We start from the raw sequence: 15,845 nt of genomic DNA on the forward strand, positions 1-15,845 counted from the left end.
GGCCTTTTACAATTAAGCAAAGCCACAAAGAACATCCTTGAAACTGTCTGTCCATGTGCCTGGTTCTAGTAGTAAGAGACACCCTAGAAACGGAGTGCTGAGTCCGAAGACAGCACAACCCATCACTCCCATCCGCAGACAACCCCAAACAGCCATGAGTGATGCCGTCAACTTGTCCTCCCTGCACAGGAAACTGGGTTTCCCAACAGCAATGCCAACATAATATACTATCAAACTTTCTGATCTTTGCCTGATAAGGAGAGAAGTAGCTCTTATTTTAATTAGCATTTAATTAAGTGATGGTGAGCACCCCTTCACGCGGTTACAAAGCCATTTGTATCTGTTCCTGTGAACTGTAACCTGTTTCTCTCCTCTGCCAAGTTTTCTATTGCGTTATTGGTCATGCCAATTTGCAAAAGCTCTTTACGTATTCTAGAAAGCACCTTATCCCAGGTAAAGGTTAGCCATCTTTCTCTTCTGGTTTTAGAGTTTCGTGTCTTGCTTTAGAAAGACTTCGCCTACTTCAAACTCTTCATTGGAGCCGAGGGGTAGAGTTACGTTCTTAAGAAGTGATAAATTTGCCACCTTTTAAGCTTGCACTTGTACCTCAAACTTGATGTGTTTCACCTTTCACCTTTGCCCAGAAGGCACACGGGAAAGTAACGCACCCTAGTTTAGCGACAGGTAGACTGAGGGTTTTTCTGAGCCGAGTCATGCTCTTTAAAAGGTGCCCATTGAAAATAAACACGCTCAGAGCTCAAGCAGCTCTCAAGAGAAATAAGAAGTGGTCCCTGCCCTGAGGTCACTTATAATCTAGTCTCAGAAAAGAGACAGGTACGAAAATAAATCCAAACACTGGGTGCCAGGAGTCCAGGGGAGGGCTGTGAAAAGGAAGCAAGGCACTAAGCACCCCAGCCTGGTCTTGTTTGTTTTCTTAAACCTGCCAACACCAACCCTTCACCGCCTTGTCAAATTCAAGGCCACCTTGGAGAGACAGTATTAGGACCTACTAGCAATGTCTGTGATTTTTACCCACCCACACCCCTGTTTTTCTAGGCTCAGGGCCTGTGCTCATTTACAAGGTTATACAAACCCAACAGGTGACCAAGAAAGGAGGCGCTCCTGGGGTGGGGGGGGGCTTCATCCACATGACTCCCAGCTTCACCCCAGGGTCAACCCTCTGGGTTTAACTGCCATGTGGGCAGGACAAGCCTTGAACAAGCCCACACACCTGCAGACTTACACCCCAGCACACACAGAACCACTTGCAGATAACACTTTACTAACATTAAGTTTTGCAAATAAACACAGGCCAAAGAATGACAAAAATGTCCTTCCATTAACTGTATGTTTGCTCTGCTGGTTTAATTTGAAAATGTAGCAAGCTATTACCACGTGATTATGAGTTCTGCATAAAGGAATTACTTAAACACATGGCTCGAAGGCCTCCAGCATCTCTCAGGCAGGTAACAACAACAAACAACTGAGACAGGAGTCCGGGGCGATCCTAAAGGCCCAGGCGGACAGGTTGTTTCCAGTAGTTCAGTATACTTTCCTCCCATTTCTAGGAGATGGGAGAACAATCATTTCAGAATCCTCAGAATCCCCGATGTGGCTAACAGATCTGTAGAACTAACCTCACACCTGTGTGGCAGATTTTCCCTGGCAGCCCCCAGGCAGGGAGTCAGGTGCGTCTAGGGCATGCTTTCTGGCATTTGGGTTACAAGACAGCCAGTTTGCTGCCTGCTTCTTCTAAGCTGCTGTCACCTGAATCCTACTTCCTCTCAGCTTGGGGCACAGAAGTGCATCTGGGGTAGTTCACTTGGGAGTCCAGCTTCAGGACTGGAGAAGGACATTAACAGACCCTCCTGAGACCTTAGCTGTGTGAAAGTGGAGCACAAAGCCTGCCCCGCTGCCCCCCAGCCTTGCAGGCCATGGAGGTAATGAGGTGAGTCTGAGCATAACCCTGGGGCCACACTAACCCATAAACCTACTAGACAGGAGCGTAGCCAAGATGGTGAAGCTAGAAGGAAAACCTGGTCTAAGTATGCCAGTTTGTGTTCACGTATCTACGGAACAGTCCCATACACTGAAACCGTCCGTACAGGAGAAAAAGGAAAAATCTGTACCCTTATGTAGTACAGTTTTGAAACATAATGGAAATGACCTCGGAGGACTGATGCCAGGAGCGCCAGGCTCAGACAGCACTCTCTAACACACAGACAGTACCTGGGCTTTGTCTGGGCCAGGCTCTCTCTGCAGAGCTGATGGGAGAAGGAATTCTCGGTCCTAAACCTCAGGGCTCTGCCTCTAATCTGAAGACAGGATATCTCCAACTTGTTTGGCCCTCGAAGAGTAGCCAACTCCATCTGGGTTGCTACACAACCTTAGCCTCTGCCCTCATGCAGTACAGTCCCATGGGAGGGACAGAGAGTGAAGAGTAATAAGCAAAACTTTCCAGCCTACATGAGTAGCACATGCAAAGGCCCTGTGGCAGGACAGAATGTGATGGTGCATTTGAGGACAGCAAGATGACTGGTGGGATAGGACCAGAATATGGATAAGGTAGAGGACAGTGTGGCATGCAGGCTGGAGCTAGCAGGGAAACAAGATGGCTGTGCAAGGCCTTTTAGGCCACACAGAGATGTGTCCCAAGACTATCAGGAAGCCACCAAGGGGCTCTCAGTGAAGATGATAATCGAATCAAATCCAGATGTACACCAGGACCTAATAGAAGATACTATGTTGGTCATATTTCAGGTAAAAAAAACGAAACACTCTCAAAAGACCAGGATGGCAGAAGAATGGAGGAAGCATGGGAGGTGGACAGGAGTAGATATGGATGGACTAATGTGGTCACTAGTGTAGGAGTTCAGGTGTTAGCAGATGGGGACTTGGACCAGGACAGTGGCAGGGGATGTGGCGAGAGGTGGCAGGATTCCAGTGAACTGTTGGAGAGATTTTCAGAATTTGGAGGTGGATTAGATATGGATGCTATGGATGCTCCCTTAGAAAGGGAGGTACACAGGGTGTCTTCCAGATTTCTGGCTCATGGTTCTACGTGTTGAAATGCCGGTGCCAGTCATCCATGAAGGGCCCTAGGCAGGACCTCATCTGAAGAGAGAAGATGCCAAATTTGTTTCTGAACGTGAATTCAAGATCCCTTGGAAGCATCGTAAAAAAAGACGCTGAATAAACAAGTGGATAAAGCATTTCCTCCTCTCGGGTTCACAAAGGGAGTTCCAGTCACCTGCATGTACTGGGCATTCCATGACTTTGTGGCCATTCCTTTCTTCAAGGGTAGAGGTCTGAAGTTCTTTATCCCTGCCCTAAGCCCTTCTTGTGCTGTTCCATGGACTTAGTTACTCTCTTCCCAGCGAGGAGATGCCCCAGAATCCAAAACCAGGGCCACCCTGAAATGTAGACAACCATGGGCAGCTCTAGATGGGCATCCGCTTCCCAGGGCACAGCTACCTGACCTGTGGGGTGATGGAAGGCCCAGGAAGGGCCCTGTAGGTGCTAGAGGGTCAGTGTCCTGATCCAGCTCTTACCATGAGCCAGGATCTCAAGGATGTTCACTTTATCAGACTGTTCTAACATCCAAAAGGGAAGGGAAAAGAGGACCACATGTGCACCAGAGGCTCTCTGGTCTATTTCCCTCCCTCCCCAGCTCTGAGTCTTTCCCATGCTTAGTTACCATTGTGACCAGGTCACAGTGACACAACACTCAACGTTTGTGTTGTGGGGAGGGAGGAGAGAACAAAACGGTGTCTGTGACCCTGACTGGTCATATGACCCACAACCAAGGCTGGTTACCACCCTCCCCTCCTACCACACCACAGTGGGACAGGGGTGCCCCTCGGAGAGGAAGGCCACAGATCTGGGTTTTGGATGTCAAAGCAAGAAGGGGGATCCAAATGGCCTGGAGCCTCTGGCTCACCAGGGCTCAGCAAGGGCTATGTGGCACCCAGTAGCCCAACAAGCCATATGCAGCCTGAAGCAGCCTAGCAGGTACCAAGCCTCCAATGTGCCCACTCTGGGCATGCACCATTCTCAGATTCAATTAAAAAAAAAACAAAACAAAAAAAAAAAACATGATGAGAAAATGAGGGGAAATATTAGCAGCAGCAAAAACAAACAAAAAAACCCAAATAAAACAAACAAAAGAAAAAAAACCACAAAGAAAGGGTGAGTTAGAGAAGCAAAAGGGATGAGACATTCAGAGAATGGAGGGCAAAGACAAAATGTTGGATCAACCCTTCCTCCCGCGCAGACTAAGGGATTTCAACGTGAATCACATTTTCCCAGGACGATCCTCCCAGCAAAAACGGAATGCACAGTTACTGCAGGTGAGAGAAAACACTTTTAAGTTACATGTAAGGAGCAAAGACTACACTTTATAAGCCAGGCTGCTGCCAGTTCCAGACACAGCCTCCGTGGCTTACCCACCAAAAGCCACCCCTCGAAGCTCTGAAAAAGCAGCCTGCACTGAAACAGTCATCTTTCAGAAGGGGCCAGGCAGGTGTGGTACCTGTGAGGCTCTGGGATTCCACTTCAATGAAAGGTCTGTGGTGCACAGTGTGGGAAAGAAACCCTGACTGCCTAGAAGCTCACCTGCCCACCAAGTGAAATTCAAGGTCGGCCTTTAGATTTAGAGCCCAGCGCCACCTCCGCAGGCTTTATCTTTCCGATGAGAGATTAAACACTCACTTAAAGTTTAAATGGACTTTTAAAAAGTCACCACTTTGATCCTTTAGCAGTCTACAAGGTTTTAACGTTGTAAAACCATTAAGATCTCTATCCCAACGATAATCTAGGTCCCTTAGTCAGGGACTGAGTTAACAGGGAATCTGTCCTGGCCACTTAATGTTCCAAGCGAACGTTCTGGGAAGGTTATGGAAAAGACTCCATGGAGCAGTTTGCCCTGGAGTATGGGCCCTGGGGTAGGGACACAGGGGGCAGACGGCAGGGAGTGGTACAAGTCCTCTGAAGCATTCAGGAGATAGATTCAGCTCTGACACTGCTGTACTCTAAGCACTGTGCTTCCACAAAGACGCACCCAGAGAAAAGCCCCTTGCTGTGATACTTACGGAGAGTGTCATTGCTGGAATCCCACGCCTCCACGAGCAAAGTGTAGGACCTCTGCAACACAGATAAACAACAGCTTAGTATTCAGAAATAGAGGTCAGGGCCCAAATGTCTACCTTGCTTGGCCTCCCCACACACTCTGCCAAACAGAACCACAAAGCCAAAGTGACAACTCTGTTTGCTGTGGAATGGAGGTCACCCAACTCCCCTCCCTGGCACCCACCCTCAGGTTGATGCTTTCACCTGGTGGGGGCCCACAGTGGTCAGTCAGGGCCATTGTACGCAAGCAGCCCAAAGTCATCATGAGGAAATACCACCTCCCTATATGTGAATGCTATACGGTTTTACAAAACTTTCCAGACCCTAACTCCAGTGCATGAGAAAAACACACAAAGAATTTATTCTAAGCTAACCTAACCAGGTATTTGTACCGGGGGAGGGGAGGCCCCCTCATCCAGTGAGGAGGGCTGGCTATTGCTAAGGTTACACTTTGGGCCCTGGTGGGGCAGTCCCTAGGGAGGCCCCCTTTTCCTTTTCAGAACCCCTTTGAAAGCCCTGTCTGTGTGAGACCATCTCAGCTCCCACAAGTATCAGGTGACTCTAGGAAGCAGGAGGGGGTAGGTGCAAAGAGACTAAGACAAAGGCAGTGACCTAACTTGGGGTGTTTAGGGGGCAGACTCTGGGGACCAGAGTACAAAAGGGAGAAATAATCACACACCCATGGGTTATAGCTATTGACGGACTTATCTGTCAATAAGATCTAACATTCCAGGAATAATCAGAGTCCACTAACTAAACAAATTCCCTGGACACTGGCAGGATGCCAGCTATTATATTGAAGGCACCTTTTATCTTCCAGGTTTATCTCAGAATTCTACCTCCCCCCCAAATCCAAGCCATTAGCAAATTCCCGCTTTTACTCAAATCTTCATTTGTAATTTAGAATGAGGTCAGTCTCACAAAACAGCAGGGTTTAAATAAACCTGCTATCTTGAAGCTGGAGAAATAGATGGGGGTTGGGGGGAGCACATGAGCCCTTCCTCCGTGTCCCTGAGCTGTCACTGTCAGATACCAATGCATCGGAAATAGTGTGCATTTCTCAAATAATCCCGTGCCACCAGACACACAGCCACCATGAGAAGGCACCCACAAGGTGAAGGCAAAAATGGAACACGAGAGGAAAAAAAAAAAAAAAGAGCTTCATTCATAACTCTAGACAAGCTTACTGCTCAGAGACACAGCATGCCGTCTCTGAATATAAAAATATCTTGTGATAGACCCTGCTTTGGAATTCAGCCGAAATATGTTTCATACTCAAAGCAGAGCCGGATTCCATTTCGTTCACTGATAACTGTGGGAAAATGCTCTGAAAAGCAAGCAAAACCAGGCAAGCCGGGGCACATACCCAGCCCTCTCCTGTTTGGTGGCCACGGGTCCAAATTCATTGTTGTCATCGTTAATATTTTATTAGTCAAAGTTACATCTTATTTACAGCCTCTAAGTTTCCTGGGACTTCCTACAAATTACAGGACTCTTCCCTGAGAGCAGAAAGAAATTACATTTCTCTACTGATTGGAGGTGCGAGCCAAATCCAAATGAGGCCAGATGTGTATTCTGTATAATTAAGCCCTTCGTTTGCTGGCCATGTTGAGACCCACGTTCTACACTTCCACGTATTGTTGTAATTAATCCTGATTAAATGCATTGATATCCACATTTCTGACAGACTTGCACAAGCACTAAACACCTAACATCCACAAACCCCACAGAAAGGAGAAGGCGTGCCGGGACTGAGCTGGCATGACAGTCTTAACCCTGCTTAATGAATGCTCAAAGAAGGCAGCATCCTTCAAACTTGCACAAGAACCTGGAAGACCAAGCTGTGTACCTGGCTCATCCTCACCAGAACTGGTGAGACCTCAGGAGCTGCTGACCAACACCACGCAACCCTGAGGGTTGGGTGGCACAGAGTTCTGGACAGGGAGTGTCCTGATCTTCCGTGAACAGCCTTCTTGGTGGTAGACATGGGGTTTGGGCTGGGGGCTGCAGCACTGGCAACAAGGCCTTGCCAAAAAAGAAAGAAAAAGCCCTGGGCCATCTCTCTTTCTGGTTTCGGAGAAGGACGTATGGTTCTGGGCCTCACCTCCTGGAGCACGAGGATTCCTCCCACCCAGCCTTCAGAAGAAAGGATTCCCTCCAAGGCCCCTATTAGGAGGCCCTCTTACCTCCCACTCCATCCCCACACTATAGATCAACAATCAAGATAATTTGGTAATGATTATTACTTGCTAGGAACTTTAATTTTTCCCAGGCCCACGCTTGACCTCTGTACATCCCAGAATATACTTCCAGACTCCAAGATCCAGACCACGCACACACTTTATACCATCCTATGAAGCCAGTACCAGGCCAAAAATCAGATGCAATCTGCTATGATCTTGTCACGCCCAATTTGTCACTGCAAATCTGACCCCCTCCCCCCAACAGCGGAGGCCAACTCACTGGGCATCCCCCACCAATGGCTCGGGGAGGGGGTGCCAGGCCAGATGATGGGCAAGTGTTCCGACTCAAGCTCCTATGAAAATACCACCCACGAGAATCACAAATAGCAAATACCGGGATTTTTCTTGGTTTCAAACTACAAAAGTAAGACTAGAAGAATCCCCTTGCTTTCATCTCTTCTCTTCAATCTCCCCAGAACAACAGCCTGGGGGCAAAGCAGGAGGGATGGGCAGCTAACACAACTTCAGCCTGGGCCTGTGCCCCTTCCCATCTCCAGGCCCAGGGGATGCTGGCAACAGTGGCTGGTTCTTATTCTCTTGCAGCAGGAAAGAGGGACAGCCAGCTTTCAGAAGGACTTCCACAGCCTTTTACCTAAAGGAGGGCCCCAACTTCGAAATCCCAAGGCATCCCAGGATCCCAAGGGCCTCTTCCCGCCCCGGGCACCGTGGCTGCGGGAGGGCTGTGTTCTGCGCCCATCTGACTCCTCGGTGGTTACCTTGGCACCGGGCAGAGTGGTAAGCACTTAATTGCCACATTAAGAAGGGGGATGTAAGAAACAAAGGTAATTGTGTTGGCAGCTGGGAGCTTCCTTTTCCTGGCAACAGCGGCAGCCAAACCAAGCCCTGAGAAGAGGCTGCTTCCATTCCTGCCAAGCTGACGGACACAAACAAACCGCCATCCAAACGGCACGCGTGCGGCGTCCAAAACCCCAGGCCACCGCGACAGGCGGCCGAGGAGCGCACACCCTGGGAATGCCCGATGTGCCCGGGGGGCCATTGTGCGAGTCAGTCGGCCCCCGGGTTTGTCTGGGGCCCTGTACTCTGCTGACTCAACTGTCGCTTCCTGTCGCAGGCCCTGTATTAGCAGTATTTTTGGAGAGGCCGCATTATTCTCTGTAATCCTCATTTCAGTCAATTCGGCCACACTATTGTCCTGCCTGCGTCTGGGTGGCCACAGTATAAAATATTCCAGTCACAAACATACCAAATAAAGGCTTCAGAGATCGCATGTGTGGGCACACGCACGCTCGCACGAAAAATTCACGTGTCACAGGGCGGTGGTGAGGGGAGGGCCTGAAGAAAGGACAACTTCCCCACAGCATCCAAGCCAAGACAACTTCAGCCATAGACAGCAATTCAGTGTGCAGGGCTTGACATTTCAATAGAGTCCGATCTGGTTACAAAGGGCGATTTTCTCATGAAAGCCCACCTCAAAGACTCACCGAGTGGGCCCCAAAGCTCATATCCAGATTGGAGAGGCTCAATGAGATGCCCCCACCCCCTTTCCCATCATTACCCTTACCTGTTTGAAAAGCATCCCACTGATAATTAAATGCACCAGTTACAAAAGGGTGGCGAGGTTAATAGATAGAATACCGAGAAACCAGCCAAGCACAACCGTCCGGTTCACACAGAGCAAGCCTGAACAAGAAGCCTTTCTACTTATTTACCAAAAGTGCACAAAAACTGGGCTGAGCTGGTAGAGGACTCTGAATGTTGGACTATTTATTGTACCACTTTTAACCACTGGGAGCCATGCTGCACAATTTCTTCCCTGCACATGCACCACACCAGTGACAAATGTCGCCGGCCCCGTAAAAACAAGGGCCACAGGGGCAGGGCAGTCCATGCAATGATCAGAAACCAGCAAGGAAATCACAACACAGCCACTCGGCATCACGAGCCAAGAGAAAGGTGGAACATTTCTGAATGCAAAACCCTATCCCCGCCTCTGCTACCATTCTAGAAAACATGAGAATCATCACATCCTAACACATCTTCCTCAAGTTGAAAAATTGGTTCAACTTATTCTGTTCTGTTTTTTGTTTTTTGTTTTTTTTTTTTTAAGTATATTTAAAAGCTGGAACCAAGTGTCACTTCTCTCAGCTCAGAACCTAACCTAGGGAGTTAATATGTAGGGGAAGGAACATGCTTATAGAAGTTTACCAAGGTGGGGGGAATGCTCAGGAACATTTGCTTTTATGGATTATCATGCTCATTGTATGCACATCCAGATATTATGCATTCTTACATTGTAACTAATCTTGAAAAGCCTGACATTGGAACCAAGTTCTGGCCTTTACAATGGGCTGGTGGCTGCTATGAACCCAGTCAAGGCCTCTGTTTACATTCTTGTTTTCAGATCAGGAACATGATCTTTGTTGCCTTGGCTTCATTTTTTCATGAACAACATTTTGTCCACCAAGCTAAACCTTCCACATGCCTTCTATCCAAAGGGTCCCTTACCACTCTTCGCTATAAAGATTTTACGCAGTATTCAGAGCACTGATTCCAGGGAGAGGACATGCCTGAAAGTGGCTGCTGCCACTCCTCCTTATCCATCCAGCTCCCCAACAGCCTTGATCCCAAAAGCTTCACTGTTCTCTACAAATGTTTGGAGTCCCTGTAGAATTATGGGTGTGGAGTTGGTGGGCTGCAAACTCCTATAAGTATTGGAGGTTTGAGTAAGTTGCTAAGAAACAACACAACAAGGAGGAAGAAAACACAGAGAAGTTTACACCTAGAAAAGAAAAAAAAATTAAAAACCAAGTACCTTGCAGAAGGATTTCATGTGGGGAGCAGCCACTCTGAAGACACTTAGCACAAAGTGAGTGCAGCTCTTTCCCCCAAGCCTGGTTTTGCAATACAGACCTGTCATTTCATCACTTTGACATAGGTGTCTGGGAGCAGAAGAGGTTTTCTCCACATAAGGAAATCCCTTGCTCCAAGCCCTTATACTCACATGTGTCGTTTGCATGCATGCATGCATGATATGGCCACACGGGTTGCACACACTGGCTGTAGAAAGGAGCCAGTTCAAATGAGAACCCCATCCCTCCACCTTCTGCGTGTCCACACCACACTTACAGAGGCTCAGGGTCCAGGAAACACAACAGAGGGCATAAAGGCAAGGACACTGTCAATTACATTCTGTGATTAACCTTGTGACATCTGATTTACCCAAACCCCTGGCAGTTACTCAATCAGGCCTTAAGTATAAAGGAGACCAAAGTTGGCATCACTCTGGTATGCAAGAAACACACTTCATTGGATTTTCCTGAAAAATTCAGCTGCTCCCAGCAAGCCTTTTATCACTGTCAATGGCATTTAAATAGGACGCCAAAGGAACAGACATCTCAACCACTTCCCCCAAAGTTTCTCTAGATTCAGTTCACTGCAGGGTCTGCAATGGATCAATACAGCGAACTGGGGTTCTGGAGTTCCTAAAAACCTTTTGGGGCTGGTTAGTAGTAACTTCATTAATGTATTCTTATTAAGCAGGTACCACTGGGATTCAGCACTAATTTGGGGGAGGCACGACCTAACCATTTCATTGATTTATAAATGGTTATTCCCAAATCACTTCCCGTTGGGCCCAACTACCTTCCATAATGTATGTTCTTATCACTAGGTCCCCCTGATTGGAGGGTCATAAATCAGGCCAGTTGCTTCAAGTCAAGACCCTGTGAGCAGCACTGGAACGGGGATTAGAAGCCACAGATGAGAACCACAGGCCTGGAGCTGGGGCAGCAGACATCAAATGGAACATAATCAGATACTATCCGATGGGCAGGCCCACCTCTACAGAGCCTCCCACATGGACACTGGAATGTGGACTAGATTTCAAATGTGGCCAAATTATTTCCTCTTCTTCCTCTCTAGAGCACGAACAGTTATTTGATTGGGGTCATAATCCCAAACAAAAGATATGAATTACACCACCTTCCAAACTGACCTACTGTGCACCACGAACCAGGATTCTCCCACTGTCCACACATTTGGGAGGACCCATGTGGACAGTAACTAATTGTAGGGTCAGGGGCTCAAGTGGCTGGAAGTCCAAGGCGTTTTTTTTTTTTTTCTTTTAAAGACCATATTGTCTTTCCATATTGAATTTTGTACCAAGTTCAGTTTTTACCTATTCAAGAAAGTCAGTTCTAGATAGACATGCTTATTAATATTTAATTGCCAAACTGAACGAAGCTGCACTAACTACGTCAATACCTAAGTGCTTTCACTTCACTTAACACTTACCCTGGAATCATTCTTGAAAGTTACAGACTGTGGTGTTTCTCCAACCACACTCAGGAAAATAAACTAAAACAATACACCTAAACTCCACTTTCTCTTGGGAAGTAAAGCTTATGTTTCACAGCAGGCCTTTTAGGGGGGCAGGGTGGAGACTCATTTATGAGTGATACATGCACTTGGCCCAACTTCAAAAGAACCACACTCAGTGTAGCCCCAGCGTTCTCCCCATTCTAGAAAAGCCGAGAGTCTATTTCATGGTTGGTGACCCGTGGGCCCTGAAACCACAGAAGAGCACCAGCAAATCAATCGTCTCCCTGCCCCACACACGGCTTCCTGCTCATTCCCCATCTAGGGCTCTGCCAAGTGTCAAATGGGGACAGACACACACCTAGGTCACTTTCCAAAGCTAGGCGTGGGGGAGCAAGGCTCCTTGTTCTCATCCAAGCGGTCCTCTGACCCTACTCTCCAAAGTGAGCCTCAGCCAGGCCTGCAGCTTTTCCGCATCACTAATAAGATTCCTTTTATGGTCTTGTGAAACGCAAGGGGCTCCGGACTGATCCTCAGGAGGGTGGAACCACCTGCAGGCCCCTTCCCCCTAAACTCCAAACACAAGTTCAAGGGCGGTCGGTATTCACAGTTAACTTGGGCCCAGTCAGATTAGAAAATGGCCAGCCTCTTTAAAGTTCTCCCTAGTAGGGGATTAACAAACAAGATAAACACTCTTTGTAAAATTGAAATCCGGCAACAGACGAGGCGGCCCTCGGTTCTCAGAGAACTCCACATACCACAGGTTTTTATAAGCCCCTTTTAATGGCATGTTTCTGATAACTGTCTTATCTCACCCATGGCAGAGGGCACTTTATAACGCCAGCTCCAGGAAATGTGGGCCTTGAGAGCCACCCCAAGATACACCCACACACCGGCACGCATTCACCAAAGTACCCTCCCTTTCCATCCCCTCCCAGGGATGCGAATCACAGCCCCAGCCTGCGGGTAGGAGGCAGCAGAGTGCACCCCAAGACAGCACGTGGTGGAGAGTATTCCCCTGGGCATTGAGCACCGCTCCCCTCCCCTCCCCTCCCCCACTCCACCTCGCCACCCACCCTCACAGACTAGGCCAAGCCCCAGTCCTGGCGATGAGCCACACCTCCCGGACAGCAGGAGCTGAGCAGAGAGCACGAGCATTTTCCCCTTTCCTCCCCTTCTGCAATCACACTCATCTTCCTTCTACCCAATTTGGGATGTTGCAAGGGCCTCGTTGCAGAGTCGGCTGGCTGGCCTAGCTGCACCGGGGCGGGGGTCCACGCACTCGCGCACTCAGCGGCCGCCTCTAACAGGCCCCCCCACTTCCAGGCCTTGACACGCCCCCAGAGGCTAGCGGGGGCCGGGCGCCCGCCGGACGAGGGCGTACCCCCGCCCTTCCCCGGGAAGTTTGCAAACACAGCTGGTTCCAGAGCCCGGGAACCGCTGGAAGTGAGGCCACAACGGCTACACCGCGCGGGGGCGAGGGCAGGAAGGGGCCGGCAGGGGGCGGAGGCTCTCGGGTTCACAGCTCCAGCCGCGGCTTGGAGTCACCCCCCAACCCCCCACCCGTCTCTGCGGCAGCCGCCCCCGACCCCTTACATTCAGCCCAGAGCGCGTCCCCGCACGCCCCAAATCTCCCGGGGAGCAGCGGGAAACGGGCTCCCCCACACCCTCCAGGAAGGACACGCCCGCCCTCCCAGCCGCTCACGAGAAAGGGGAGGGTGCCGATTTGGACGGCGTTCGAAGGCCAGAACTGCGCCGCGTCGCCTTCCATGGCGCATCAGGTTTAATTGGTTAAGCAAAGATCATCTATAATGAACTCCTAGCTCGGGGCGGGGTCACTCTAGGGCCTTCGCGTTAGTTGCAAGTTTAAACCAGACTTCCTGGGAGCTTTGCCCCACAAACCTCTGTGGGCTCCCCACTTTTGGGCGCTTAGCAAAAAAGCCACGAAGATAGGGCCTGCTGATAAGTAACTATATAGTCTCGGCTGCCCAACACCCCACCCCACCAGACTTTTCCAGTTAGCTCGGAGTTTCAAGCCAAGGTCCTTTAAATTCCTCTCGCAAGAGAGAGGCGCGTGGGTACGGACCTCGGCGGGCCTCCCTCACCGCGTAGCCCACTCACCGGCCACGCGAAACTGAAAGGCAGCACGATGCGGTTGCGTTCGTTGCCACGACTGGCCTTGAGATTGAAGGTGTTGCCCCCGATGACAGGAGTGGAGCCCGAGCCGAAGCTGCAGGGCCCCCCGGCCGTGACGCGGGACTGGTACTCCTTGAGGCACACTTTGAAATACGTGTCACACTCGTCGTGGGAGCACTTGCGGTCCCCCGGGTTCCGGACGCCGCCGCAGCAGTTCCCGTTCTGCAGCTCCCCGTTCACGTTCTGCATGGACAGGATCTCCAATTCGAACTGGCCGGAGGCCCCGCACACCTGCCGGCGAGGGAGGGAGGGAGGTCAGCGCAGGGGAAAGTTGTTTTCTTCGAGGGTGGAAGTAGCGACTCCCTCCCCGCCCGCCCCGACGAACCCTCAGCGCCAAGTGAAAATAATTTTGCAAAACTGAGTGCAAGGACTAGACGTGATTCCCGTACAAAAAATGCACGAGTGCAGGAGAAATCCGACGACTGCCCCCGGGGAGAAGAGCGGTGAGAAAGCAGCCCCCTGCCCCGCCGGAGGATAGATACATTTAGGAGGCCGGAGGCTCCCCCAGCCCTGGTGCAGCCTTTCAGGCGCAGGGACCCGGCGGGGAAGCCGAACGCCCGAGGGCTCCCGAGCCCGTTCCAGGCGCCCAACCGCAGGCGTCCAGGGCGCTGCGAGGAAAAGGAGAGGGCGGGCCGGGAGGGAGGCCCGGCGGGCTCCTACCTTGGCTCGCAGGGCGCAGAGCAGGGCTAGCAGGAGGCTCAGGGGGCGCCCGGGCCGGCCGCGCGTCCGTGGGGACCGCATCGCTGCGCCGCGCGCCTCGGGCACTCGGGACGCCGCCGCTGCTGCTCGCGCTGGTGCTCCGACCGGTGCTGCCGTCGCCGCTGCCCCTGCGGCCGCCGCGTCCCGGCTCTAATATACTCCGCCGATTGGAGCATGCACGACTGGAAAACAACACCACTTTTCAAAAGCTCTTTCAAGAGCGGCGCGTTCCAGAAGGCAAAGGGCCCGGCCTCCTTTTATTATTCTGATCGCTTCTTTGAGGCGCTCCCCCTCCTCTTCCACCTCCCGGCTTTCTTTCCTTCTCTCGCGCTCCCCTTCTTTTATTATTATGATTATGCGCAGCCTTTTATTCCCTTTCAGATCAGCTGCTTAGAAAGGAGAGAGGGAGGGGAGAAAAAAAAAAAAAACGAGCCCAGCTCGCGGGCCGGCCGCAGGTAACACAATGACGCGTGCCCGCCAGACTCTCGGAGAGGGACTCGGAGAGCCCGTCTGAGAGCAGCGGCCCGGGCTGGCCACCTCTACCCAGCGCGCGGGGCTGGCGCATGCGCGCTTATTAATATTCATGAGGGGGTGTGTCGTGCAAAAGACACGCCCCTTCCCTCCGGTTGATGGGGAGGGGGAGTACTGGGAGGAACTTGGAAGGAGCTGGGGGGCTTAGCGACGCGTGATAAGACCTAGACGTCGGGCCCAGCGCACACCCTCGTCCTCAGGATCTTTGGACCAGGCGGGAAGGGGGGCAGGGTGCGGCGAGGAACTTGGTAGGGCCCGCTGCTCAGGGACGCGCAGGGCCATGTAGATGGCCACGAGCCCCCTCGGACTCCTCGGGTCGGGCGCCTGTGCCCGCCGGTGGAGGCCCCAGGTGTAGGCGCCGCGGCTGCCTGAGCGGTCGGAGCGGGACAGCTTCCGCCTTCCAAGCCGCCTGCGTCAGCTGCGGCTTTTGCCCCAGGAGGAGGGCCTGCCCGCCGGGAGCCCGGCCCGCTTCCCGCGAGCAAGCGAGCCGCCCAGAGCGCGTTGCTGGCAGCAGTAGTGGCAGAGGCGGCGGCGGCGGCGGCGAGGCTGGCGTGCTTGCCGCCGTCTGCTCGCCCGGCGGAGGCGACCTGGGCAGGCGCTGCTGGGAACTTTGAAAAACTTTCCCGGAGCCAGGCTTGCCGCAGATTCGAGGGGAAGCCTCGGTCGCGCCCCACCCCCTCCCCGATCCAAGTCTGCGAAGTCCCGGAGGGCTGGCAGCTTCCCTTACAAACCGTGCCAGGGCGGAGGCTAGGGGAAACCGTGTGGGGGAGG

The 15,845-nt window shown here is 51.5% G+C and overlaps 1 protein-coding gene across 1 annotated transcript in view; it reads right to left on the minus strand.

Moving 5' to 3' along the window:
• The window catches only part of JAG1 (jagged canonical Notch ligand 1), a 35,534-nt gene extending 20,934 nt beyond the window's left edge, over nt 1-14,600 (minus strand). The window contains exons 1-3 of the mRNA XM_030310099.2: nt 14,505-14,600; nt 13,770-14,075; nt 5,091-5,142 (exon numbers count right to left, since the gene is read on the minus strand). Coding sequence (XP_030165959.1) covers nt 5,091-5,142; nt 13,770-14,075; nt 14,505-14,585 — 439 coding nt within the window. The 5' untranslated portion in view covers nt 14,586-14,600. The remainder of the gene's footprint in view (nt 1-5,090; nt 5,143-13,769; nt 14,076-14,504) is intronic.
• Nucleotides 14,601-15,845: the final 1,245 nt, after the last annotated feature.

Source organism: Lynx canadensis, chromosome A3, assembly GCF_007474595.2.
Source record: "Lynx canadensis isolate LIC74 chromosome A3, mLynCan4.pri.v2, whole genome shotgun sequence".
NCBI classification, from domain to species: domain Eukaryota; kingdom Metazoa; phylum Chordata; class Mammalia; order Carnivora; family Felidae; genus Lynx; species Lynx canadensis.